We start from the raw sequence: 25,704 nt of genomic DNA on the forward strand, positions 1-25,704 counted from the left end.
TTCATCTGCAGAGTAATGGGATTACTGTCTGCATATGAATGGGTGAAGTAGCAGTTTGCTGACTCATTAAAAATATAATATTCACTTTAACTGAAAGACACTAAGTTTTTGTTATTTATTCTGTGATTTAAAGTGTTGAAAAACCTTAATTACTCTAAAGCTATTATTTAGATTTATTTTCTGCTGTATTTTGCTATATTTTCTCATTTCTTTTGTAAATTTCTAAGTATTCAATAATAATTTCCATCATAATGTTAATGCACACACACATTTATATACAGTACAATTATGCACAGTGAAATGTATTTTTGAACACACTCCAGTTGCAATAAAAAAAAAAAAAGATTATTATCAATACTATTGGCTGTTACAGTGAAAATCCTCCGTTTTGTATGTTTTTGGAGCACTTTTGAATATTTATTTATTTATTTATTTTTTTTCCATAATTTCTTTTTTGTGTTTTTCTGTTGTTTTTGATATTTTCTTTGTTCTGTCAATTTATGTGTTTTTTTTGGGAATCTTTTTTTTTTTTTTTTTGTCAGTTTTTGTTTTGGTTTTTTGTTTTTGTGCCGTTGCTTTTTGCATGAAATTTCCCTGAAATTCTGAGTTAGATTGAACTCTTATTTGACTTCAAAACATTTACAATTTTAGATTTTTGTGTAAAATAATTTAAGGCATTTTATCACATTTTATGGAAAGAAAATCAGCCTTTTTTTTCTGCAGTGATTTTTTTTTTTTTTTTTCTGGCTGCTTTTATTTCTTGAATGTTCAGATGAAATATACGAAGTCATGGCTGCGTCATCTTGATCTACAGACGTGAATAAACCAACACACACACACACACACACACACACACCAGCCAATGGCTGAGCTCCAGCTGCTGCTAATGTTGCTCAGGGGGAAACGATCTTTGTTACAGTTTGTAGGAATGTTGGTGTGTTTGTGTGAAGACGCTTCAGTGACATCTGAATAACAAAATAAAACATGACGCACACAAACCACAGTCAGATTGTCGTCTGACTGTCCATGAACGCTGCAAGTTCAGGAATCTGTCCATCAGAGAGTGTGTGTGTGAGTGTGTGAGTGAGTGAGTGTAAAAGTGTGGTTGTGAATCCTTCCACCAATCAGGAGCGAGCGTGCTGGTTGATTATGCAACGCTGACCAGGAGTGGATCCAAGCGAGCGTCTGAAACCCAAGCAGGAATGTTTGAACTGTTTTGTTCAGAGTCTGCTTCATTGTGACACGCAGCACAACGTTAAATGTTAAAACGTTAAAACAACGTAGGGGGATCGCTTGGCGTGTGAGTCTTGTAGAGAGGTCAGGGGGCGTCACCCCCCCCCCCCCCCCCCCCCCCCCCCCCCTGAGAATTTTGAAATTCATAACCCTCTGAAACACTATTTCCTGCATTTTGAGTTTAATTCATTTTATACTGTATATTTCTATTGTTGTATTTAGTTTTTGTTTAGGTTATATTGGACGGTGATTATGAGTTAAATTGAGTGGACTGTCAGCACTCATCAAAACTTTCATATTCGAGCGCCACATCATAGTTTCCAGTAAAATCCTACATTTCCCACAATCCTTAGTAGGGATGCGTCAAAATGAAAATTCTTGGCCAAAACTGAAAATGAGAAAACCAAGGCCAAAAACCAATGATGAAAGAAATGATTATGCAAATTATTAGTCCCATTGTATTTATGGCTCAAAGCGGGGCGGGGCCACAAAAATATGATCGTGTGATTCGATCAACATTAGCATTTATAATAATCACCAATCCCAGCGTTTACACAATAATTGTCTTCATTGTCCTTTTGTGTGGGTTTTCTTGGTGTTTTTGAGTTTTTAGACATTTTGTGTTTTTGAATTAATTTTGTCTTCTGATTCCTAATAGATGAACAAAGGACTGATAACCTGTACAGGGAGCAAATTAATTAAAGGAATAACCTATCTATATGAGCAAATGAAGAAAAAAAACAAGTGTAGCTGCTCGTAAACGTTAAAATGATGATAAAGTTACTGTAATAAAGTGATTATATATACTGTATATATCAGCCTCTACTTTAATCAGCATTTAACAAAAAAAAAACACAGGAAGTGAAGAGAGCACAGCAAACTTTAATGACTGCAGATGAAGCTCTGCATTCATGTTTTTATAGGTCAGAAGAGCTTGAGATTATTATGACGCTCACTTCCTGATTAATCCTGATTGGTCGCAGCGTCCCTGTGCTGTAGCTCATACGTTGGCTGTAATAACGTGTGAAAAAGAACTCATAAATTACATGTTTGTGTGTTTAAGTGTGAGACATGGTGAAAGCTAGCCATCACATTACTGTGCGTGTGTGCGTGCGTGTGTGTGCGTGCGTGTGTGTGTTAATGATCACCCGTCCGGACTTGGAGGATAATGAGAGCAAACAGCAGCTGTGTGAGCTCATCTTGTTGTTGTTTTTTCTCCATCACATTCTCAGTCTAACACAAGCACAAACACACACTGATCAGCCATAACATTAAGAACACTGAAGGTGTGCTGTAGTATCTGCACCGAGATGTCAGCAACAGATCAATTGTTGATTGTATCTGATGATCTGAGGGTCACTTGATCAATATTAATGTCTGCATTTAGAATGATTATCTGAGCATTAACACACATGTTTTTAGAGTCTTTGTTGTGTTTTCAATATTTAATTTATTCTGTCTTAGTTTTTCATTTTAAACCTTTTTTGCGCTGCTGCATCAGAGGAATGAATAAAATCACTTCTGATCTTCTAATCTCTTTGAAATGTACACAACCATACAGCCTGTGTTTTATTTCTGTTAAAGGGACATGAACCAAAGCAGAGTTTGACCTACTTTTCAGCTTCACGTGCACAAACGTGCACTGAGTAAATGAATTCAGTGTGTGTTCACGTTTCTGATAAAGCGTGTGAACATGAAGTGATAATGATGACGATGGGCGTAATGGAAACGTGTCCTAAACGTCCTTCATCACGCCGCGCTGTTATGCTGTTGTAATCCTCGTGTGTGTGTGCGTGTGTGTGTGTGCGTGTGTGTGCACAGTGTGGGGACATATTTTTTCATTTGTTTCACTTTCTAGACATTCAGAGTTAATTAGTAATTCGTAAATTAGAAAATCTTTGGCCAAAAACTGAAAATGCATATTTGTGTGATTTTTGGCCGAAACCCTTTTATTCACTGAAATGACGTCTGGAACAGGATGTTGTCATGACAACCACACATGCTTGTCAAATCTCATGCAACATAATCTCTTAAAACCACTCTGTTGTGCTGAATCTCTCTAGATTTGAGAGGAATGTATTCCTTCTGATTACATTAAATTAGGGGGTCAATAAAGCAGAAATGTGATTTGTGTTTTTGTGAATATTTAAGTCCTGGACCTTTTTTTGATAATATTTCATCCCAAAATCAGTCATGATATTTTTAAAATTCGGGCCCACTTCCTGAAACTAAAATATCAATAATGTTGTTTTTTTTTAATTAGATTATGAAATTACAATATTACACGTGCATGTTTTTGGAAACCATCACATTTACACAGTTATAGGCCTGTAAATTAATATTTAATGTACATGTTAGTGGGGTCAAGGTAAACATTTTATATTATATTGTACATTGTTGGAATATCAGTGTTAAATAAATATTGTCATATATTTTTCATTGACATTTTTTGAAGCATTGATGTTAATTTATACAATTACAATGATTTAACTTTAGTGAAGTTAATATCAGTCATAGAATTAATTTTGAAGGTAATAATAATTGGCATAATTTTTCACCTAAGAATTTGAATTTTGGTTCATCTTATTGTAAATGTACAATATGTTTTTCTTTATTGTGTTGGAGCCTGATTTTAAACCTTTTTTCATTTCAAAATGTGAATTCATACATTTTCATTTATCACAGAAAATCTGAGTCTTGACTCTCATTCAGGTTATTAATAAATCTGACGTATATCCCACAATATAGTTCCATCTGTTTTCTATAATCACTAAAATCACAAATAACTGTAACATAGCAAATGTGTTGTTTGATGACAGCAAAGGGTTAAAATGTTATTATATCACAACGTTTTACTAAATAAAGGCTTGATTTGTTGTTTTGAGGGAGTTTGAAGCTGTCGCAAAGGTTTAAACGCTGCGTCAGCGTCTGAGATGTGACGTGTGTGTGTGTGTGTGAAACCCAATGACAACATGAGCATGAGTCTGCTAATCCCATTAAAAGTCAAACCCACCCATGTTTTCAGCCTCTGCAGCTGCCTGAGTGTAAAAGTGCTGAGGCAGCTTTAAATCACATCATCATTCCACTGAGACGAAAAAAAAGTGTAGCAGGAATGTTTAAAAAAACACAACCGGGAAAGGATGTTACACACACACACACACACACACACACACACACACACACAGGTCCAGCTCGTTATCCGTGTCCTCGGCTCAGGTCTGAAATCCTCCGTCTGATCCGTCTTCAGCTGTGACTCTGTGACATTTAGCAGCTGATCACCACAATCAGCGTTCAACAAACACCAACCATAACCTGATTAGCCTTTTATGGTTTGATCATGACTCGGGGAAATGTCACATCAGCTCCTGGTTCCCTCCACATGAATCCACCGTGTTCACCCACACGTTTATAATCCTCAATCAAACATTGAATTCATTTTAATTATCAGCAGAGTCTCTTTCTCATCACAAGTATTTAAATGATCATCAAGTGTTACATAATAATAAAACACAGACTTCTCAATAGTTCTTGTATATAATCTCATAAACTCTGTTGTGCTCACTTTCTGGAGATTTGAGAGTAATGTTTTGACTTCTAAAACCTTCGTTTGTTCGTAATTACGTCAAATAAGGGAAACTGATAAAGCAGAAATGGAAACATAAGATTCCTAAATCTTTTATTGCTAATATTTTAACACAAAACCGTGATATTATTAAAAGTAGGCCTGTCATTTTTTCTGTGATCTCAAAAAAAGGACAGAAAGCACTTCCTGAAACAAAAATGCCAATATTACATTTATTCACAATTTCTCTTTGTAAACATGTGATTCATGCGCAAATTCTCATTTTAGAATTTACCGAAATGGAAATATCACCCACACGTTTATGGACAATAATATCACACATATTTTCTTTACAGTAAATCAGAAAAACTTTAAACGATCCCAGAGGTTCATGAAATATTACAGATGACAGAAACTCTAAACAGAAAAGATTTTATTGATATTTTATCATAAAATCAGAGAGCTATGACATTAATAAAATTAGAGCCTCCAATTTTTCGTGATCATGAAAGTGACAAAAACACACTTCCTGAAACAAAAATGCCAACTTATTTATTTATTTTTTAAATTTTAAAGCATTAATTGCAGTTTTACACTGAATGACTTGATGTGCATGTTTACACACAGTTTGTCTTGGTGAACATGTCGTTAAAATGACAGAAATGTTAATTCTCACACAAAATCTTTTTTAATTTAATGCAATTTGAGGGACTTCACCTTCTGAAATGGAAACATGTTTATATGATACATGTTCATAGACAATATCACACATTTACACCTCATTTTTAACAGTAAACAGGTGGGCTAATGTGTAGCTTTAGCACGGCTGGACTGTTGTATGTAAATATCAGAATCAGAATCTACTTTATTGACCAAGTAATGTATTGAATACACACGAGGAATTTGTCTTGGTGACCTGTGCTCTCTCTGATAGTGTAAACATTAAATAATAACAATCAACTAGAATAAAGAAAAATAAATAAAAAAGAAGTATAACATAAATATAAAGAGTAGTTAGACTAATATGTGCAAACTAAATAAAATAACAAGATAATAACAGTAATAATAATAATAATAATAAGATAATAGTGCAGTAGTGCAGGTGAACATTTAAATGAAAATATTATGTCCATGAAATTGTCAATATGTAGTGAGTTTAGACGCGTTATGAAGTTTAATCGCCTGTAATTACGTTTGATTATGAAACGAAGCAGAAACTAAAGCGGGAATGCAATTGAAATGAGTGTGTTTTGAAATAAAATGAAGAATGTTGGTGTGTAAATGTGCAGAATGTGTGTGTGTGTGTAAATGTGCAGAATGTGTGTGTGTGTGTGCGTGCGGGTGTGTAAATGTGCAGAATGTGCGTGCGTGTGTGTAAATGTGTGTAAACGTGCGGAATGTGTGTGTGTGTAAATGTGTGTAAATGTGCAGAATGTATGTGTGTAAATGTGCAGAATGTGTGTGTGTGTAAATGTGTGTAAACGTGCAGAATGTATGTGTGTAAATGTGCAGAATGTGTGTGTGTGTAAATGTGTGTAAACGTGCAGAATGTATGTGTGTAAATGTGCAGAATGTGTGTGTGTGTGTGTAAATGTGCAGAATGTGTGTGTGTAAATGTGCAGAATGTGTGTGTCTGTGTAAATGTGCAGAATGTGTGTGTGTGTGTAAATGTGCAGAATGTGTGTGTCTGTGTAAATGTGCAGAATGTGTGTGTGTGTGTGTGTAAATGTGCAGTGTGTGTGTGTGTGTGTGTGTGTGTGTGTGTGTGTGTGTGTGTGTGTGTGTGTGTGTGTGTGTGTGTGGTGTGTGTGTGTGTGTGTGTGTGTGTGTGTGTGTGTGTGTGTGTGTGTGTGTGTGTGTGGTGTGTGTGTGTGTGTGTGTGGTGTGTGTGTGTGTGTGTAAATGTGCAGAATGTGTGTGTGTGTGTGTGAATGTGCAGAATGTGTGTGTGTGTGTGTAAATGTGCAGAATGTGTGTGTGTGTGTGTAAATGTGCAGAATGTGTGTGTGTGTGTGTGTAAATGTGCAGAATGTGTGTGTGACCATTTTAAACCTCAGCTCTGAGCTAAGCGGTGACTTCCTGTCTCTGTGCCTGGTAGTTTCCTGTTGCATTGTTTTCACTCGGCCCCGCCTCCTCCCACACACCGTCTTTGTGCGTGTGTTTGTTTATAGTCTCTCTCTTAGCCCCGCCCCCCTCCCCTCCTGTCTGTGGTGGGTATGTGGGGTGGGCTGAAGGCTCCATTATTCCTTTGGCTCAATGGGGGCTTTGTGCAGCCGTCATAATGTTAGTGAGAACACAACCAAACGTCTAAGACGCCACTGCCAATTAAAAGCCACGTTTGACTCTTTGACTTCCTGTTCTGAGTGAATAGCTTTAAGGTCATGTCTGTGCACGTTCTAATCTGTGACTCTATTCTGATTGTTAAATCCTCACAACAAATGTTTTTATCCACTGTGCTGCTTATGCTCCAAACATAACTGCAGGTATTTTTCAAAATAAAATGCCCTGAAATACATATGAAGCTTAATATGACAAAAATACACAGATACATATATTAACATCAGCTGCACAATCCGTGTATCTAAGGGACAGCACGTGTGAGTGAGTTAAACACACTCTTTGTTGGAGATGCTGGGGGAGATTAGAGGTTCTCCAGCCTTTAGGAAGAACTGGTTTTAAGCTTTTTTCATCGCGTACGGACTTTTCCTAACGGACATTTGACACTGTTTGTTTTTTTGTTGTTGTTGATAAATGAATACAGTAATACAGACGCTAACGTCAGTCCGTTTCTCTGCAGACGTTCACAGCGTGGTGTAACTCCCACCTGAGGAAGGCTGGTACTCAGATTGAGAACATAGAGGAGGACTTCAGAGATGGACTGAAGCTCATGCTGCTGCTAGAGGTCATCTCAGGTAACCTAGCAACACATCTGGCTCCACATCAAACAATGTCACATGATCTAACACTTTTATTCCTCTGACACGCCTGCTTCACCTCCGTTTTTTAATGTTTTATACAGTTTTTTATACTTTACTCATGCCAGTTTGTGTGTTTTTTTAAATGTATTTTTTTGGAGTCATTTTGAACATTTCTATATGTAGTTTTGTGTGTTATTGTTATTTTGTATATTTCTGTTGCCATTATTTATTGTTTTGGGTTCATTTAAGTTTATTTTCTCATTTTGTGAGTTTGGAGTCATTTTGTTCATTTTTTTGTAATTTTGTGTGTTTTTCGTTTCGGCATGATTTTTTAGAGTCATTTTACGTATTTTTTTTGTACTTTGTGTGTTACGGCCCAAGAGTTAATTTGAGTTTTTGTTGCCATTTTGTGTGTTTTTTAGAGTCGTTTAGTTTTTTCTAGCATTGTATGCACTTTTCTGGCATTTTGTCTCTATTCAATTTTTTAGAAGGATCTGGAGTAATTTTGTGTATTTTTATTTGTATTTTTGTTTTATTATTAGTCATTTTGTGTGTTTTTGTTCCCAGTTTAGTTTTTTTTTGTTGTATTGTGTGCTTTTGGAGTGATTTTATGCATTATATTGTCATTTTGTGTGGGTTTTTCTACCATTGTGTGTGTATTTATCTAGCATTTTGTGTGTATTCCTATTTATTTTCTGTATTTTTGTTGTTTTATATCTATTTGTTCTCAGTGTTGGTGTGTGGCCTGGTGTGTAATTCAGGCTGCTGCGCTAAACTTAGATTGTTTAGATTGTTTGATGTTTGAACTTCCTTTTTTTTTTTTTACTGTGAGGTCATGTTTGAGTGATGGCACTTTTCTGCTGAGTGTGTGGAAACATGCTGATTTGTGTGTGTGTGTGTGTGTGTGTGTGCGTGTGTGTGTGTGCAGGAGAACGGTTACCTAAGCCTGAGCGAGGAAAGATGAGAGTCCACAAGATCAACAACGTGAACAAAGCCCTGGACTTCATCGCCAGCAAAGGGGTCAAACTGGTGTCTATTGGTGCAGAGGGTGAGACACTAACACACACACACACACACAAGGCCATACAGTGTGTATGTGTGTGCATCTACAGTAACAGTGTGTGTGAGGGAGGTTGTGTTAAATTGTGTGTGTGTGTGACCTTTCTCCCACTCCAACAAGGGAGCCATGACATTCCTGCAGCATGACGCTGCTGCTGATACTGTTGACCGTCGAACACAAAACACACACACTGACAGTCAAAAAGCTGATGCGTGGAGTAAAAGAAGAGATGCAGCTGAAATAAACGTGTGTGTGTGTGTGTGTGTGTGTGTGTGTTGTGTGTGTGTGTGTGTGTGTGTGTGTGTGTGTGTGTGTGTGTGTGTGTGTGTGTGTGTGTGTGTGTGTGTGTGTGTGTGTGTGTGTGTGTGTGTGTGTGTGTGTGTGTGTGTGTGTGTGTGTGTGTACATTGATAAGCAGATAGCTTAGCGACGTTGCTAACTGACTATTATTCGACTACACTGATGTTTCTTTATTTACTAGTGACTAGTCTGTTACAGAAGGTTTTTCTAGAACAGTTTAATTTAAGCACAAAAATAATCTACAAGGTCAAAACATCGTCTTTAAAAATATTGTATGTATTTGATATTTATCTGAAAACATCCTCTGTGTAACCAGTTATTGTTTTAAATACTAGTGAGATGTTCACACTGTGAGAGACGAGCAGCTGATGAACATCAAAGTATCTCCTCAGGATGAATCAAAGGAAGCAAATCAAACAGAAAACAAACCAATGAGCTCTGGAATCAATGTGAGACATTTTCTGTCTTTAGTTTAAAGCGTACAAATATTTGGACAATAAACATTTCAACAGGCAGAAGCAATAATATTGATCAATAATCAATGTGATCAACAACTGCATTAAAATGGCAACTGTAGAAAAAAACAAATAATTAATAAATCAGTTATCAGAATTATTGTTCATATCTAAATAATATGTTTATTCATCACATTTTAATTGAACAGTGAAATGTAGAATAAGAGAAGTATGTGATGTTACTAAATAAAAGATAAATCTATGATAGCAGGAAGTAAAACATCACGTTAAAAACACCTGCAATTAAATACACCTTTTCACACACACACACACACACACACAAGGGCGGACACACACATACACCAACGCACACACACACACATCCACAAAGTTTGTCAAGCGTTGTCACTCTTCAACTGAAAGTATGAACAGAAGTGTTTATAGATCTATCATCTCACACATCTATACCTGCTCTGTGCTGCAGATACCACACAACAAACGCTTCTTACTGGTTCTGGCTTTAGCTCCTCCTCCTGCTGCTCATGACCCACATAAATAGGTTTTTTCATATTTACATTGGGGCTTCTGGGAGAAGCATCACGTTACCATGTGGGGAGGGAATAAACCACGAAACTGAGAATTAATGTCATGTAATTCATTGATTTTAACAATGTCGCGTAATTCGATCACTAACCATTTAAACTGTAACGGATTACAGTTACTCGTATTTTGTAATCTGATTACATAATGCCGTTACATGTAATCTGTTACACTGGTGGTGAGTCTGACATAGTGGGAAAAGTGCAAATCTTCTTTTGCAAGGTAAGCCTGTCTGAGCGATGCCGACTCCAACTTGTAAACAGAACTGTGCACGAGGATAGCTGAGCTCGTGCACGAGGAAAGCTGAGCTCGTGCACGAGGAAAGCTGAGCTCGTGCACGTAGGCGTTCCCTTTTGGAAGCAGGTAGAGTGTTGCATGTGCAGAGGGCGTTTCTTTTCTAAACTTCCAGAAAATCATCCTCTACACCTTTAACCTTCCTCTTGTGTTAGCGTTCTGTTAGCATCTCTAATGCTAACAGGTCCTAAATCAACTGTAAAATACACTAAAAACTAATATCTATAATCTCATTGATTTCCTATCTATTGGTTACCTTGTTTTGCTTCCTAATCAATAAAAATATTGGTATTCATATTTTCTGTGTGGGCGTCTGAGCCTTTTTTGTCTCAGTATACCCATAGATTACAATTTTTTAAAGTGGTAAAATGTGGAAAAACTTGAAATTAAAAATATTTTAATAATTCTTTACGACATGTGTAGAACTGTAACATTGTTCAACAGTTTAGCGTTAAATTATAATTGTCAATTTTATAGAATTTTCAGGGTAATTATACTTACAAAGTGAATTATCTTAACTCAATTACAATTTAATTGCAATTACGACATCAACTGATTTTTTTAAATTATAAATGCACCATAGTTGTAATGAATGATCAATTACATGCTTACAATGATAACTGAACCGAACCCTGGCTTCTAACAACATTTATTTTCCTATGTGACGCTGTTAGGGTGTATTTTTAATATTTATTTAATATTTTCAGGTTTCCCTCCTCACAATTAGGACTTTATGACATATGTAGTTCTTTCAGTCAGTCTCAGGTCACATAACAGGATATTAATAAATACAAATAAACACTCTTTCTGCAATGCAGAGGAAAATGTACACATGCAATAAACACAAAATAATACTAACAACTTCTCTCAAAATGAAATTACAAAATATCCCCCCTAAGGTTCATAAGCAACAAAAAATACACATCTTCAATGAAGGTAAATTCCAAACTCCAAATCCCAGAATGCAAAGCAAAATAGAAACAAAAAAACTCCATAACAGTTCTCCCAAAAAATAAACAGGATCAAAAACCTGAAGTCAATCATTTTGCATATTTTTTTAATTGTAGTTTTGCATATTTTTTGTTGCCATTTTGTGTGTTTTCTAACTCCTTTTGTGCCTTTTTATCCTTGTTTAGTGTATTCTGGGATTTTGTGTTTGGGAGTGTTTTTGCACATATTTAAAGTTTGTTTTGTCGTTTTGTGTTTTTGGATTCATTTTGTGTGTTTTTGCCATTTTTTGTAATTTTGTCATGTTGTGTATTTTTGTCATGTTCTGTATTTTCTTGGCATTTTTTTTGTATTTTTCTGTCATTTAGTGTGTTACACTCCAACGCATATTTTTTGGGAGTCATTTTGCAAAATCCCAATACAAAAAAAACCAAAACTCCAACAGTTCTCCCTAAAAGTAAAGAGAAACTAAAACCTGACATGAATCATAACAGAACATGAAACAGTGTAGTCGTGCCTGCAGGCTGTGGAGTAATAAGTAACTTATGTTTACTAAACTACTACTACTTTGTTCAAGACTACTTACACTTCAGTTTGTGATGTCTAAAATATGTGCTCCAAAACAGAAACGTAATCATGACTAAATGAAAAAATAAAAGTCATGGTTGTTTGCTGCTCTAGCGTCCACTGTCCCTCTGATAAACTGTTAGTTCGTGTTTTTGAGCAGAAATCGTGGATGGAAACGCTAAAATGACCCTGGGAATGATCTGGACTATCATCCTTCGCTTCGCCATCCAGGACATCTCAGTAGAAGGTACAACTTCATCTTTTTCTCCAACACATTTACCTTAAACTGTGTGTTCCTCACTCCCTTTCCCTTCATCACAGACTTATTACTTATATTACACTAATTATCTGTCTGAGCATTAACACAGGAAACAACAACAAATGTGTTTTTGGAGTCATTTTTTATATTTTTCTGTTATTTTTGTTTTTAGTTTTGGGTTTTTAGTCATTCTGTGTAATAGTGTTATAGTTGTTATATAGTTGTTATATAGTTGTTATAGTTGTTTTTATATTCATTTTGTATTTTTATTTGTGCATTTTGGGAGTAGATCTTTGTAATTTTCTTTGTGTTTTATGAGTCTTTTGTATATTTTTGTTTTCATTGTGTGTGTTTTTGTGTTGATTTTGTATATTTTGTTTATTTTTTTTGTCTATTTTTATATGTTTTCCTTTTACTTTCAGGGCCAATTAATATTAGCCACCGTTAGCCAGTTTTCCATGTCTGATTTAATTATTTTAAGGTTTACATTCTATAATGAACTCAATTAAATTCTCATTAAATTGTCCTTTAAACCCAAAGATATTGCTCTCATTGATCAGAGGATTGTTTTTATTAATCTGATTGTTTCCTTTGATCTGATGGAAACTTCCTCCTGTTTGTTGTGCAGAGACCTCCGCCAAGGAAGGTCTTCTTCTGTGGTGCCAGAGGAAAACCGCTCCCTACAAGAATGTCAACGTGCAGAATTTCCACATGAGGTACCATACACACACACACACACACACACACACACACACCCTCTCTGACGATCATAGGAATGTTCTCCTCGCTCAGAATACCAGGGGTCTTTGAACGCATCAGAGCACTGATTGTTGAATGATGCATTATGGGAACGCTGTGGAAATGACGCCCCCTGTTGGCCTGTGGTGACAAAACACCTCCACACATTCAAAAATAATAATTATCCTTTCACCTTTTGTCACTCAAACAAAAAAACACACAATCTATTAATAAATATTAATGTGATTGGTCAGATTTGACCCTCATTTACTCATTTTGTGCAGTTTCTTGATTTTCAAATGTCAAAATTGTTATTTTATGATAAAATATTATTTTTCATTATTAATAAAAATAGAAAATGTATAAAGCTCATGATGGGAGAATTTGGGTGACTTTTGCTCATGAAATCAACTAATTTCAATGAATAATATTTGCTTTAATTAGAATAAATAAATAAATCTGATTTTATTTTGAAATTAAAGCGTGTAAATTTAATTTTTTTTTAAACCAGATAGATCATATGTCCCCCATTATTGATCTTAGAAGAAATAAAGAGTATAATTGGATAAATTACATAACACCTTTGCTTTAATATTTGTCTTTTTCAACACACACACACACACACACACACGCCCAAAATAAACCAGTAAATAAGCACACGCTCCATATTAGGACCCTTTCCTCCACCTGTTCTTAAACTTAATGTATTTGTTGTGTATTTTCTTCACATATATAATCTTTAGTTTGATGTATTTTCTGACATTTCTTATTTGACTGGGTTTGTTTTTGGTATTTTCCACAAACAGTAAAAATCCCAGTCCAATCATGTGTGATCCATGTATTCTCTCTCTCTCTCTGCCACAGCTGGAAGGACGGCTTGGCCTTCAACGCTCTGATCCACAGACACAGACCAGATCTCATCGACTACGACAGCCTCAGAAAGGTACGAACGCTTCACCGTTTCCACCGCTCTGACCTTTTTCTCCTTTTGCTTTGCTAACTTTATTTCAACTATTTTGCTGTTCTTTAGGAAGACCCGGTGACCAACCTGAACAACGCCTTCGAGGTGGCGGAGAAGCACCTGGACATCCCCAAGATGTTGGACGCAGAAGGTAGAGCCGAACCCTCCTCCCGCCTTCTGTAGTGTTCACCGTCACGAAAAATAAAGCCTAACACTTGAGCTAATTTCACACACGTAACAAAAACCAACCAGTGTCTCTAATGATCAACTCGTGTCGACACAGAAGAAAGAAGAAAACATTTTCTAATTCCGACAATTAACGTTACGTATTTTCTTCTAGAAGAAAGATACACAATCGTTAAAGTGGGCAGCATTAGAGATGACATCACATATATGTACATGTATTTTGAGACAAATGCCTCACATGGATGTTTTTTGGAGGGAAAAATATGAAGGTAGATATGTTGCAAAATGTGATGTTTTTTTAATTACTTGCGTCAGATATCGTTTACAACCATAACGTCTCCAATCAGTCGCTATAGAAACACAAACTACTGTTCTCACGTGAATCTGCGCTGCTTGAGTTTTTCACACATTTTGCGAGTTGTCTGTAGCAAAACAGATTTGTACTTGTAAAAATTTTACAAAATGTACAATTTGAAGCAATAAAACAATGAACATGTGTGTGAACTGAATATTAATGGGCGACCGTGGCTCAGGTGGTAGTGGGTCGTCTTCTGATCGAGAGGTTGGGGGTTCGATCCCAGTACCTGACTATGTGTCGAAGTGTCCTTGGGCAAGACACTGAACCCTAAGTTGCTCCCAGTGGTCGACTAGTGCCTTGCATGTCAGTCCTGTCCCACTGGTGTGTGAATGTGAGTGATTGGGTGAATGAGATGATATGTAAAGCGCTTTGAGACTGTTTCAGTGGTTATAAAGCTCTATATAAATCATGTCCATTTACCAAGTCCATTTTACAAGTACAAATGTGTTTAGCTTCAAGCAGCGCAGATTCACACGAGGAAAGTAGTTTGTGTTTCTGTAGCGGTAGATTGAATAAGCTGTAACCAAAGAGTTGTGGTTGTAAACGATATATTCACATTCTCCAAGCTCTCATATTTTACAACATATCTACCTTCATAGAAAAAGCATATTTTTCACCCAGAAAATGAGTGACTAAGGGTGCTTTCACATATCCCTCTCCCTGCACTAGGCGTAGTTTCCTCTGGTAGTCCGGTCCGTTGGCACTGGTGTAAAGTGTGGGTCTCGGTTCATCTCAAGTGAAGCCTGGTGTGGTTTTTCATGATGTGAGAAAGCAAACCAGGACCAAAAACAGGACTTGACGTTGATACGCAAACATCATGGGGACAAGGAAACATGTTGTTTACAAAGTTTGGTGCACTTGGTAAAGAGTAGTGTGAAAGAGAACCAGATTAAATAAAAATGCATCAATGTTGCAGATTCACCACCTGAACCGCACCAAGTCCATATAGTAAGCAAACGGACGGATATTTTTAATCTTGTTCAAAATGTCACGCTATATAATCTCATGGCTCCATGAGAATTTGTGCAAAACTTGAGGGTAATTCATCAGTTGTTGGTGTTTCGCTGAAAAAGACACGGACTAAACGTTTACCTCACGTACATGTTTTGGGAACATATCGCACATTTTCATTGTATATTAGCTGTAAAAAATGTTTATCAGTGTAGCAAACAGACATGACATGTCTCATGACGTAATCTGGTCTGATTTCATCTGAAGCATATAAAATATATTAACAGTAGTTGACCTTATTAAATCTATTTAGCAGTGAAATAACCAGTAAAGTCATCTAAACATTGAAAGCTAATGAAACCAGAGCAAAACAAAAACCTAGTTGTGTTGATGCGTACACAAACACACACACACACGTTCCCGGATGATAAGTTGCGCTTGATTATAAGTCGTTTTCTACCAATATTGTGATTTCCTGTAAATATGCACAGTGATGTAAAGTCTATTCTCTATGATATTTTGCATATAGTTCTTTATTCTCACTGTCCTTCTGGGCTATAAGTCACATGCACAAATGTTTGGCTGCTTTGATTTGTCGTTTGCATTTAGACGCAGCTTCTTAAAGCTCCAAACCAACAGGAAACACCCTGTCAGAATAAGAGCAGCTACTTTTTTCAAACATTGTAACCTTAAATGTTTTGGTTTTGATCCGTTTATGTGCTTCCATACAAAACTCGTCAAACAAATCCTCGTCATTCCATGTCTGCATACTCCTCTCATCTACCGGGGTTCTGCTCTAAATGGTGATCAGGTCAAATGCAGCCGATAACGTGGTTTGGAAGTTCCTGTAACTCTGCTTTTTGTTTTTATTCCTGAGGTTTTACAGCAGATGTGAAGTGACGCCCCTCCTCCTCCTCCTCCCATGTGACCATGTGTGTGTTCAATGTGTGTTTAGTGTGTGTCTAACCACAGGCTCCGCCCCCTCCTGTCCTTATAGACATCGTGAACACGGCTCGGCCCGATGAGAAAGCCATAATGACTTATGTGTCCAGTTTCTACCATGCATTCTCTGGAGCACAGAAGGTATCACGTGACCTCTGACCCCTGACTTCCTGTTACTAACCAGGTGTCGAGGCTTCCGACGGGACACGAACACATCATTTAAAACGTCTGAATGGAGGCTCGATCACACAAACTGTCCCAAAACCTTATCTTTCAGATCAAATTTAGAGTTGATTTGTAATTCTTCCACATTTTCAGCCTCTCCTTCAGACCTGTGTTTGTGTCCTAAACTCCAGCGTCGCTCGCTGTCTTTTGCAGGAGTCCAGTTTCTTTCTTCTTATCCTGACCAGGAAGTTAACACCTCTCACATCCTGCAGCAGGAAGGGTTTGCAGGTTCTCTTGGGGCAGCTTTGGCTTCACTCTCTGTCTCTGTGTGTGTGTGTGTGTGTGTTTCTGTGCTGGGTGACTCCTGTAGACATCGTTGGTACTCTGAGGCCAGACGAGAAGGCCATCATGACCTACGTGTCCTGCTTCTATCACGCTTTCTCCGGCGCTCAGAAGGTGAGAAGTTTCCACTAACATCAGCTCAGCTCTGCACCAAGTGTTGCTGAAAGTTACAGATTTTAATTTAAATGAGGGGTTACAGAAAATCTACGTATTTAGTGCAACATGCACTAGAAAACACATTTCTCCTTTATGACCTCAGAGCACCTAAAGCACACGAGTCAAACTCGAGGCCCACGGGCCGAATCCGGCCCTTTATAGACTTCACTGTGGCCCTCAGAATTATGTCATGGTAAAATATTAAAAGGAAATGCCCTGAAGATCTCTGTTTATCTGTTTATCATTCTGTTTTGTTCTTTAATTGATGCTTTGGACCTTGTTTGATTAAAAATAATGAAATGAAAGTTCATAAAGTTTTTGAATTTGTCCTATTTAGGAATAAATAAAACAAGCTTGTTATTATTATGGCACAAAATTGTTGATAATTCACATTTGTTTATTAAATGCTTGGATTTCTCTGGTTCAGCCACTTTACATTAAACTGTTCTTTAGTTAAACTAAAACTAAAAATACACCACATAGCGCTAAAAACACACACGTTCACCATTTAACCTCATCTCAGCTGGATTAAAGTCCTCTATGAAGACAATACAGTGTATTAAATTATATACAGTTACAATTATATAGAATAATGTTTGATTTAATTTTATTTTTTTATTTCAATCATGTAAATAACAATTCAAAAACTTTTTAAAAATAAAATAAATGAACATAAATAACAATGAAACAGTATCTTCATCTTTAAATTCTTACACATCTGAGTTTACATGAACACAATGTTATATAAAGAAGATTTTTATAGTTAATGTATTTGAAAGTCTATAAAAAGTATTAACACATGATCATTTCTTGCCACACATAAAACATACATATTTAACCTGTACATTGGTGGTTAAATGAATCTGGTCTGTAGATGTTGTAGGAGGTGAAGTATGAAAGTGCTGAGTCATTATACAACGTGATTTATTTTAGGTTAATAAATTGTTATATCATGATTTTATTTGGTGTCAATGTAATTAATCATTAATAGAATCTGTAGAAAAATAACAACTCTTTATTGAGATAGTTTTTTAAAAAAGCTATAGGGAGCCATTGCAAAAGAGTCAAAGAGCCACATTAGGCTCCAGAACCACATGTTGCAGACCCCTGCACTAAGGCAACAAAATTACTCCTGTTAAATAAAAAAACACAATAAAATACACTAATCGACTCAAACAATGAGAGAAAAATGTAGAAAGTGATAATAAAAATCCACCAAATGTCACAGTGTGTGAACTGTTGTGTGTTTCCTACGCAGCGTCTCAGTGTAAAAGCTTAGAACCGCCACTCTGAGGTGGACCGCGGCGCCACAGGAACCAGTAACTAGCTGCCTGGGTTTCCTCCCTGCTTTACAGGGACACGCATGGAGTGTTGACAACACACACACACACACACACACACACACTGGAACTAACCCTCAGCAGGCCACGCATGACTGTAGCCAGTGGAGTGTGTTTAGCGTTAACGTGTGCACTACATCCTGGGTATGTGTATGTGTTCACTGCCTGAGTGTGTGCTCCTCACACTAAGCCCCTCAGCGCCCCAGGTCGTTTTTACGGCGTGTTTAACCCACCCACTACCACCACATCTCACTATCCTCTCCTCTGATAGGCGGAGACGGCGGCCAATCGTATCTGCAAAGTGCTGGCGGTGAATCAGGAGAACGAGCATATGATGGAGAACTACGAGAAGCTGGCCAGTGATGTGAGTGACCAGTACCAGGGTTGGGCTCAATTAGAACTGTAGTCACGTAATTGATATTTAATTACATTTATGATGTCATTATATTTGGCGTTAATTGACTTTGTAATTGTAATTGGCACAGGAAGTCTGAAAAATTGTTGATGCCAAGGCATAAAAAGTGGGAAAAATATGAATTTTATTTTTCTGAGATAAGGCTATAGTAAAACATAAAAAATATTATATATATAATTTCTATAATAAGACTCTAAAAACTAGTTAAACTTAAACTGGGGTGAAAATGCAGTAAGGCATAAAAAATAACAAATGTAAAATATAAAAACACCCAAATTTTGGAGATAAGGATATAGTAAGGAATAAAAAATGGAAAAATATAGGATTTTTTTTCTAAGATAAGGCATAAAAATTTAATTATTATTATATATATATATATATATATATATATATATATATATATATATATATATATATTTATTGCCAGGCATAAAAATGAGCACACTTAAACTGGGGTGAAAATGTTGTAAAGCATAAAAAATTACAAAAATGTGAAAAACTACCACATTTCGGAGGCAAGGCAAACAATTTGTCATAAGACCCAAAAAAACATTTTATGGGGTAATTTCTTTCAGGCTTAGTAGTTGCGATTAATTGTATTTTAAATTTACTATTTGAGAATGTAATTGTAATTCACTTCCAGGGGATAAATAATAATTGTAATTAGAGAAAATGCTGGTCAACGTAATCATAATTAAACATGGAGAATTAAAGACGTAATTGTGTGAGTGCAGCTGCTGGAGTGGATCCGTCGCACCATCCCGTGGCTGGAGAACCGAGAACCAAAGAACACGGTGAACGAGATGCAGATGAAGCAGGAGGACTTCAGAGACTACCGCTGCGTTCACAAACCACCCAAGGTGTGGGAAACCTCACTACTGCCACTGGAGCTGTAACGTAATGTTTGTAACGAGTCTCCTTTCCGTTCCGTCCTCAGGTCCAGGAGAAATGTCAGCTGGAGATCAACTTCAACACCCTGCAGACCAAGCTGAGACTGAGCAACAGGCCTGCCTTCATGCCCTCAGAGGGACGCATGGTGTCGGTACGAGTCCCAACGTTACACACTGTGTCCATGTTTAAGTTCTACTGTTCCTTCATCATCATCTCTGCTGTTCCAGGACATTAACGGAGCCTGGCACACCCTGGAAGGAGCGGAGAAGGGCTACGAGGAATGGATCCTCAGTGAGATCAGACGTCTGGAGAGGCTCGAACATCTGGCCGAGAAGTTCCGTCAGAAAGCAGCCATCCACGAGTCCTGGACCGACGGTAACTGCTGAAAGCTGATGTAAACTTAGCTCTCGCCCCCCAGTGGCCTGCTGCAGTACAGCATCTGGTTTTTAATAAAAAACACTCTTTTTGGAAGTCAAACTTTTTTTTCCCTTTTTTTAAAAAAAATGTTTTCTTCCCCCTTTTTTAAGTATTTTTTTCTCCGTTTTTTTCTTTATTTTTTTTCTTTTTTACCCATTTTTCTTTTTTCTCACTTAAAAAAAATCCTTTCCCTTTTTTCTTTTCTTTTTCCCCCTTTTTTATAAGAAATGTTTCCTTCCCCTCGTCTTCTTTCTTTCTTTCATTTTCTTTCTCTTTTTTTACAGACTTCACTCAGTATTTAGATTCTTTCTCCTAAATCACGCGATTGTTGGAAGTGTGAAGTCGTGATGATAAAATGCGTTGGGGTGATTTTCCCGCGGTGACTCTAGCGTTTGTGCGTGTGCAGGCAAAGAGGCCATGCTGACCCAGAGAGACTACGAGACCTCCACCCTGTCGGAGGTGAAGGCGCTGCTTAAGAAACACGAGGCCTTTGAGAGCGACCTGGCAGCTCACCAGGACCGAGTGGAGCAGATCGCCGCCATCGCACAGGAGCTCAAGTATGTACGGCGGGAGGAAAACACGGCTAGCAGGCTGCGAAAAACTCACACCTTTGTTTTTTTTCAGTGAGCTCGACTACTACGACTCGGCCAATGTGAACATTCGCTGTCAGAAGATCTGCGACCAGTGGGATGTTCTGGGAACCCTGACTCAAAAACGAAAAGAGTCTCTGGAGGTACGAGCGCTCACTGATCAGGGTCAGGAGACCTGGACGTGGTTTTTGTTTTGTTCTGAAACCTCACGGATGTTTTCGTGTGATTCCAGAGGACAGAGAAGCAGCTGGAATCCATAGACGAGCTTTACCTGGAGTATGCTAAGAGGGCGGCGCCTTTCAACAACTGGATGGAGGGGGCCATGGAGGACCTGCAGGACATGTTCATTGTCCACAACATTGAGGAGATCCAGGTTTGTAGCAGAGCTCCTCAACCCCTGGTCCACTCCAAAGAATAGTTTTAAAATACAAAATCTATTTTAATTCACTGTTTTGGGTATTTTATTTTGAAAATGATTGTCACAGCAGTGCATCGCTAATGTTGTGTCCTTTATTTCTCATTAAGGTGATGTTTAACAGACTTTGTTTTAAATTATTTTTTATATTGTAAATATGGATAAACGGCAAAAAAGAAACTAGTCAAGTATTAGCTTAACACAAGCTTAGCATCATTTTAGCATTAGCCTAAGATTAGTTTAGCATTAGCCTAGTGTTTGTATTATCTTAGCACTGGATTAGTATTAGCTTAGCATTAACCTAGCATAAATTTAACATCAGTTAAGCATTTGCTTAACATTAGCCTAGCATTAGTATTAGCCTAGCACTGGATTAGCATTAACCTAGTATTTGCTAAAATCATCTTAGCATTACCCGCGCATTAGCTTAGCTGTTAGCATAGCACTGGATTACAATAGCCTAGCATTTTTTTAGCAGTATCTTAACATCGTCTTCACTTAAGCTTACTATCATCTTAGCATTAGCATGGCATTAGCACTAGTCTAGTATTAGCTTACCTAGGAGGTAACGTGTACCCGGAGAAATCCCATGCAATCACGGAGAGAACACGCAAACTCCCCAGAGAAAGGACCCAAGTGTTCACCCCAGGCTGATGTGCTAACCACTACGGAACCGTGTGCAAGAATCTGATAATATGATGAAAAATGTAAAAATGGGTTGAAAAACATAGATATAGGTTACAACATGTTGGAAAAGCACTGAAAGTTTAAATAAGATCAAAAAGCTAAAGAAAGGTGAAATAAGATAAAGTTGTTCCAACTTTCTGCGTGTGCTCCTTCAGGGTCTGATCACGGCACACGAGCAGTTCAAGTCCACGTTGGCCGAGGCCAACAAGGAGCGTGAAGCCATCCAGGCCATCCAGGGCGAGGTGCAGAGGATCGCCCAGAGTAACGGCATCAAGCTGAGCGGAGCCAACCCCTACACCACCATCACCCCAGAGAGCATCGACAACAAGTGGGAGAAGGTGGGCCTCACCCCCCAGGAGGAGAACACTGCTTCAAATGTTATTCCTGTCATTAGCCGAGTAATAACTTAGCATAAGCATGGCTAATAACCTAGCCCTGGATTAGCCTAGCATTAGCTTAGCATTAACCTAACATTCATTTAACATCACCTTAGCATTAGCCTAGCATTAACATTAGCCTCGGACTGGATTATCCTAACTTTATTTTAGCATTATTTTAACATTAATTTAGCATCATTTTAGCCTTAGTCTAGCACTGGATTAGCATTAGATTAACATTAGCCTACCATTAACATTAGTTTAGCATTTAACTAGCACTGGATTAGCATTATTTTATCATTAACCTAGCATAATTTTAGCATTAGCCTAGCACTGGATTAGAATTAGTTTACCTTAGCCCAGGACTGGATTATCTTAACATTAGCTTAGAATTATCTTAACATTAACTTGGCATCATTTTAGCATTAGCTTAGCACTGAATTAGCGTTAGGTTAACATTATCCTACTATTACTATTAGCCTAACATTAGCGTAGCGTTAACCTAGCATTAGAGTTGCATTAGCTTAACATTAGCTTAGCTTTAACCTAGCAATAGCATTAACATCAGGTTAGTATTAACCCAGCATTAGTTTAGCATTAGTCTAACATTAATATTAGCCTAGCAATTGATTAGCATTGAGCTATGGAGTTCATACAGTTAAGATTAGATTTTCTGACTCTCAGTGAAACGCTCCCACAGGAAATGCTACAGTTGAGTGTTTCCTGTGGAAGAGATTCTTCTTCTGAGTTATTTACAGGTTCTCTACAGTTGCTGCGTGTGTGTGTGTGTGTTTGTGTGTGTGTGTAGGCGATGGAGATGGTGCCACAGCGTGATGACGCCCTGCAGGGTGAGCTCCACAAGCAGAACTCCAATGACTCCCTGAGAGCCAAGTTTGCCACTCAGGCCAACGCGGTGGGCGCCTACATCCAGGCCAAGATGGAGGTAACGTCACCACGTTAGAGAATTGTCCTGCTCCTTCCTCACGAGCCTCGGCGTGTAACGTGCTGTGTGTGTGTCGGCAGGAAATTGGGCGGATATCCATCGAGATGAATGGAACTCTTGAGGACCAGCTGACCAACCTGAGGGACTATCAGACCACCATCCTGTCCTATGCTCCAGAGGTCCAGAAACTAGAGAATGACCACCAGCTCATCCAGGAAGCTCTGATCTTTGACAACCAGTACACCTCCTACACCATGGAGGTAACACACACACACACACACAACCAATACACCTCCTACGCCATGGAGGTAACACACACACACACACACAACCAGTACACCTCCTACACCATGGAGGTAACACACACACACACACACACACACACAACCAATACACCTCCTACGCCATGGAGGTAACACACACACACACACACACAACCAGTACACTTCCTACACCATGGAGGTAACACACACACACACACACACACACAACCAATACACCTCCTACGCCATGGAGGTAACACACACACACACACACACAACCAGTACACCTCCTACACCATGGAGGTAACACACACACACACACACACACACAACCAATACACCTCCTACACCATGGAGGTAACACGCACACACACACACACACACACACAACCAGTACACCTCCTACACCATGGAGGTAACACACACACTCGCACACACTATTTTTTTTTTTGCTCCATCAGGAGACCAACACGTGTCATTAAAACTGTTTTATTTGTACTCGAGTACATCATTGAGTCAGTATTTAACACAGTATTTAACACAGTATTTAACACAGTACTTGTACTGTTGCCGTAGTAAATGCTGGGAGGAGGTTTAGTGACACCTAGTGGACAGGAGTCAGATTAAAGTTCTTTCCTAATGTCCCTCCTGTTTAGCACCTGCGTGTGGGCTGGGAGCAGCTTCTCACCACCATTGCTAGGACCATCAACGAGGTGGAGAACCAGATCCTGACGCGGGACGCCAAGGGCATCAGCCAGGAGCAGCTGTACGAGTACAGAACCTCCTTCAACCACTTTGACAAGGTCAGAGGTCACAATGTGTGTCTGTGTGTGTGTCTGTGTGTGTATCTGTGTGTGTATCTGTGTGTGTGTGTCTGTGTGTGTATCTGTGTGTAACGTCCCTGAATGAATGTCCAGACCACAGGAAGTGCTGAGCGATGGGCCAGACCTGTGAGTAGCAGCGCTCATGTTCACACGGCGAGGGGGGGTGAAACTGTGTGTGTGTGTGTGTGTGTGTGTGTGTGTGTGTGTGTGTGTGTGTGTGTGTGTGTGTGTGTGTGTGTGTGTGTGTGTGTGTGTGTGTGTGTGTGTGTGTGTGTGTGTGTGTGTGTGTGTGTGTGTGTGTGTGTGTGTGTGTGTGTGTGTGTGTGAGCAGGTGGTTTGTGTGCAGGGTGTGTGTGTGAACATGTGTTAGTGTGTCACTGCTGGTGAGGGTCACTTTTGTCGTTCAGTCACATCCATTACATGGAGATAAAGGAACGTCATCAGAGGACACTACTGTCAATCATTGTGTGTGTCATATTGTGTGTGTGTAAGTGTGTTTGTGTCATTGTTGTGATCATGTGACCTGGTCCAGGTCTGTAGCTCTGATCTAAATGTTCATGAACATCTGTGTGTTTCCATGTGCTCGTCCTGTCCGTACATGCTGTGGATCACATGGCATCCATTTTTTATCCATCCATCCATTCTCCCTCCATCCATTCATTCATCCTTCATTCATCCATCCATTCATCCATCCATCCATCCGTCCTTCATCCTGTGTAACGCTGGTGCTGACCTCAGGACCACAGTGGAGCTCTACAGGCTGAGGAGTTCAAGGCGTGTCTGATCAGTCTGGGCTACGACGTGGAGAACGAAAAGCAGGTAGGAGCGCCAGGGGGCGTGGCCAGGAGTGGGCGGGGCATAGAGCGCTCTGTGGCTGCTGATGGTGCTATGGTTCTGTTCAGGACGTGTGTTTGTGTTTGTGCTGCTCGGGTTGTCATTGGTTCTGGTCCCACTGCTGATTGGCTGTCAGGCTTTCTGTGTTAACTGTGTGTGCTTTTTGTCCCTCCTCCCCCCTCCCCCCTCTGTCCACGCCATGTCCTCCTCCTCCCTCTGTGTCTCTTCGTCCTCACACTCTTCCTCCTCTTCCTCATTGCCTGCTTGGCTGTGCTGTGGCGCCCACAGAAGCGTTCGGGCCAGATGCTTGCTGATGATTTCCGAGCTCTACTCATTTCTACAGGAACCAGCCTGGTACTGGTACTGCTGCGTGTGCGTGTGTGTGTGATGCTGGCTCAGTGTGTCCACAGGTCCAACACACTGGAACCATGGACGCCTCAGAGCACATGGTTCCACTCAATGGAAGTAGTTACATTATTTGTACAGTAGTTACGGCTGATTTTTAACACATTAGAAATAGGATTTTCAAATTAAAATCATAACTTGCACGTTTAAAGCTTGTTGATGGCTCTTTGTAATCTGGTCTAATTGGTTATCACATTACATTTATCATGACAAAATGTAACAAAACGACACCAAAAACACACAAATCAACAGCAGAAACACAGATTAATACATAAAAGGACACAAAAGAAATACACAAAACAATGACAT

The 25,704-nt window shown here is 38.6% G+C and overlaps 1 protein-coding gene across 2 annotated transcripts in view; it reads left to right on the forward strand.

Moving 5' to 3' along the window:
* The window catches only part of actn4 (actinin, alpha 4), a 63,370-nt gene that overhangs the window by 34,589 nt on the left and 3,077 nt on the right, over positions 1 to 25,704 (forward strand). The window contains exons 2-20 of one of the 2 annotated variants that reach the window (XM_028465789.1): positions 7,593 to 7,707; positions 8,642 to 8,761; positions 12,097 to 12,183; positions 12,824 to 12,911; positions 13,798 to 13,876; positions 13,964 to 14,045; positions 16,387 to 16,472; positions 18,606 to 18,698; positions 19,484 to 19,609; positions 19,687 to 19,791; positions 19,868 to 20,015; positions 20,464 to 20,614; positions 20,682 to 20,790; positions 20,880 to 21,020; positions 21,905 to 22,087; positions 22,935 to 23,069; positions 23,150 to 23,329; positions 23,989 to 24,135; positions 24,895 to 24,975. In XM_028465789.1, coding sequence (XP_028321590.1) covers positions 7,593 to 7,707; positions 8,642 to 8,761; positions 12,097 to 12,183; positions 12,824 to 12,911; positions 13,798 to 13,876; positions 13,964 to 14,045; positions 16,387 to 16,472; positions 18,606 to 18,698; positions 19,484 to 19,609; positions 19,687 to 19,791; positions 19,868 to 20,015; positions 20,464 to 20,614; positions 20,682 to 20,790; positions 20,880 to 21,020; positions 21,905 to 22,087; positions 22,935 to 23,069; positions 23,150 to 23,329; positions 23,989 to 24,135; positions 24,895 to 24,975 — 2,256 coding nt within the window. Of the gene's footprint in view, positions 1 to 7,592; positions 7,708 to 8,641; positions 8,762 to 12,096; positions 12,184 to 12,823; positions 12,912 to 13,797; positions 13,877 to 13,963; positions 14,046 to 16,386; positions 16,473 to 16,866; positions 16,953 to 18,605; positions 18,699 to 19,483; positions 19,610 to 19,686; positions 19,792 to 19,867; positions 20,016 to 20,463; positions 20,615 to 20,681; positions 20,791 to 20,879; positions 21,021 to 21,904; positions 22,088 to 22,934; positions 23,070 to 23,149; positions 23,330 to 23,988; positions 24,136 to 24,894; positions 24,976 to 25,704 lie in introns of both variants that reach the window. The other variant, XM_028465790.1, reaches the window with a different exon arrangement.

The sequence above is a fragment of the Gouania willdenowi genome, chromosome 13 (assembly GCF_900634775.1).
Source record: "Gouania willdenowi chromosome 13, fGouWil2.1, whole genome shotgun sequence".
Taxonomy (NCBI): Eukaryota; Metazoa; Chordata; class Actinopteri; order Blenniiformes; family Gobiesocidae; genus Gouania; species Gouania willdenowi.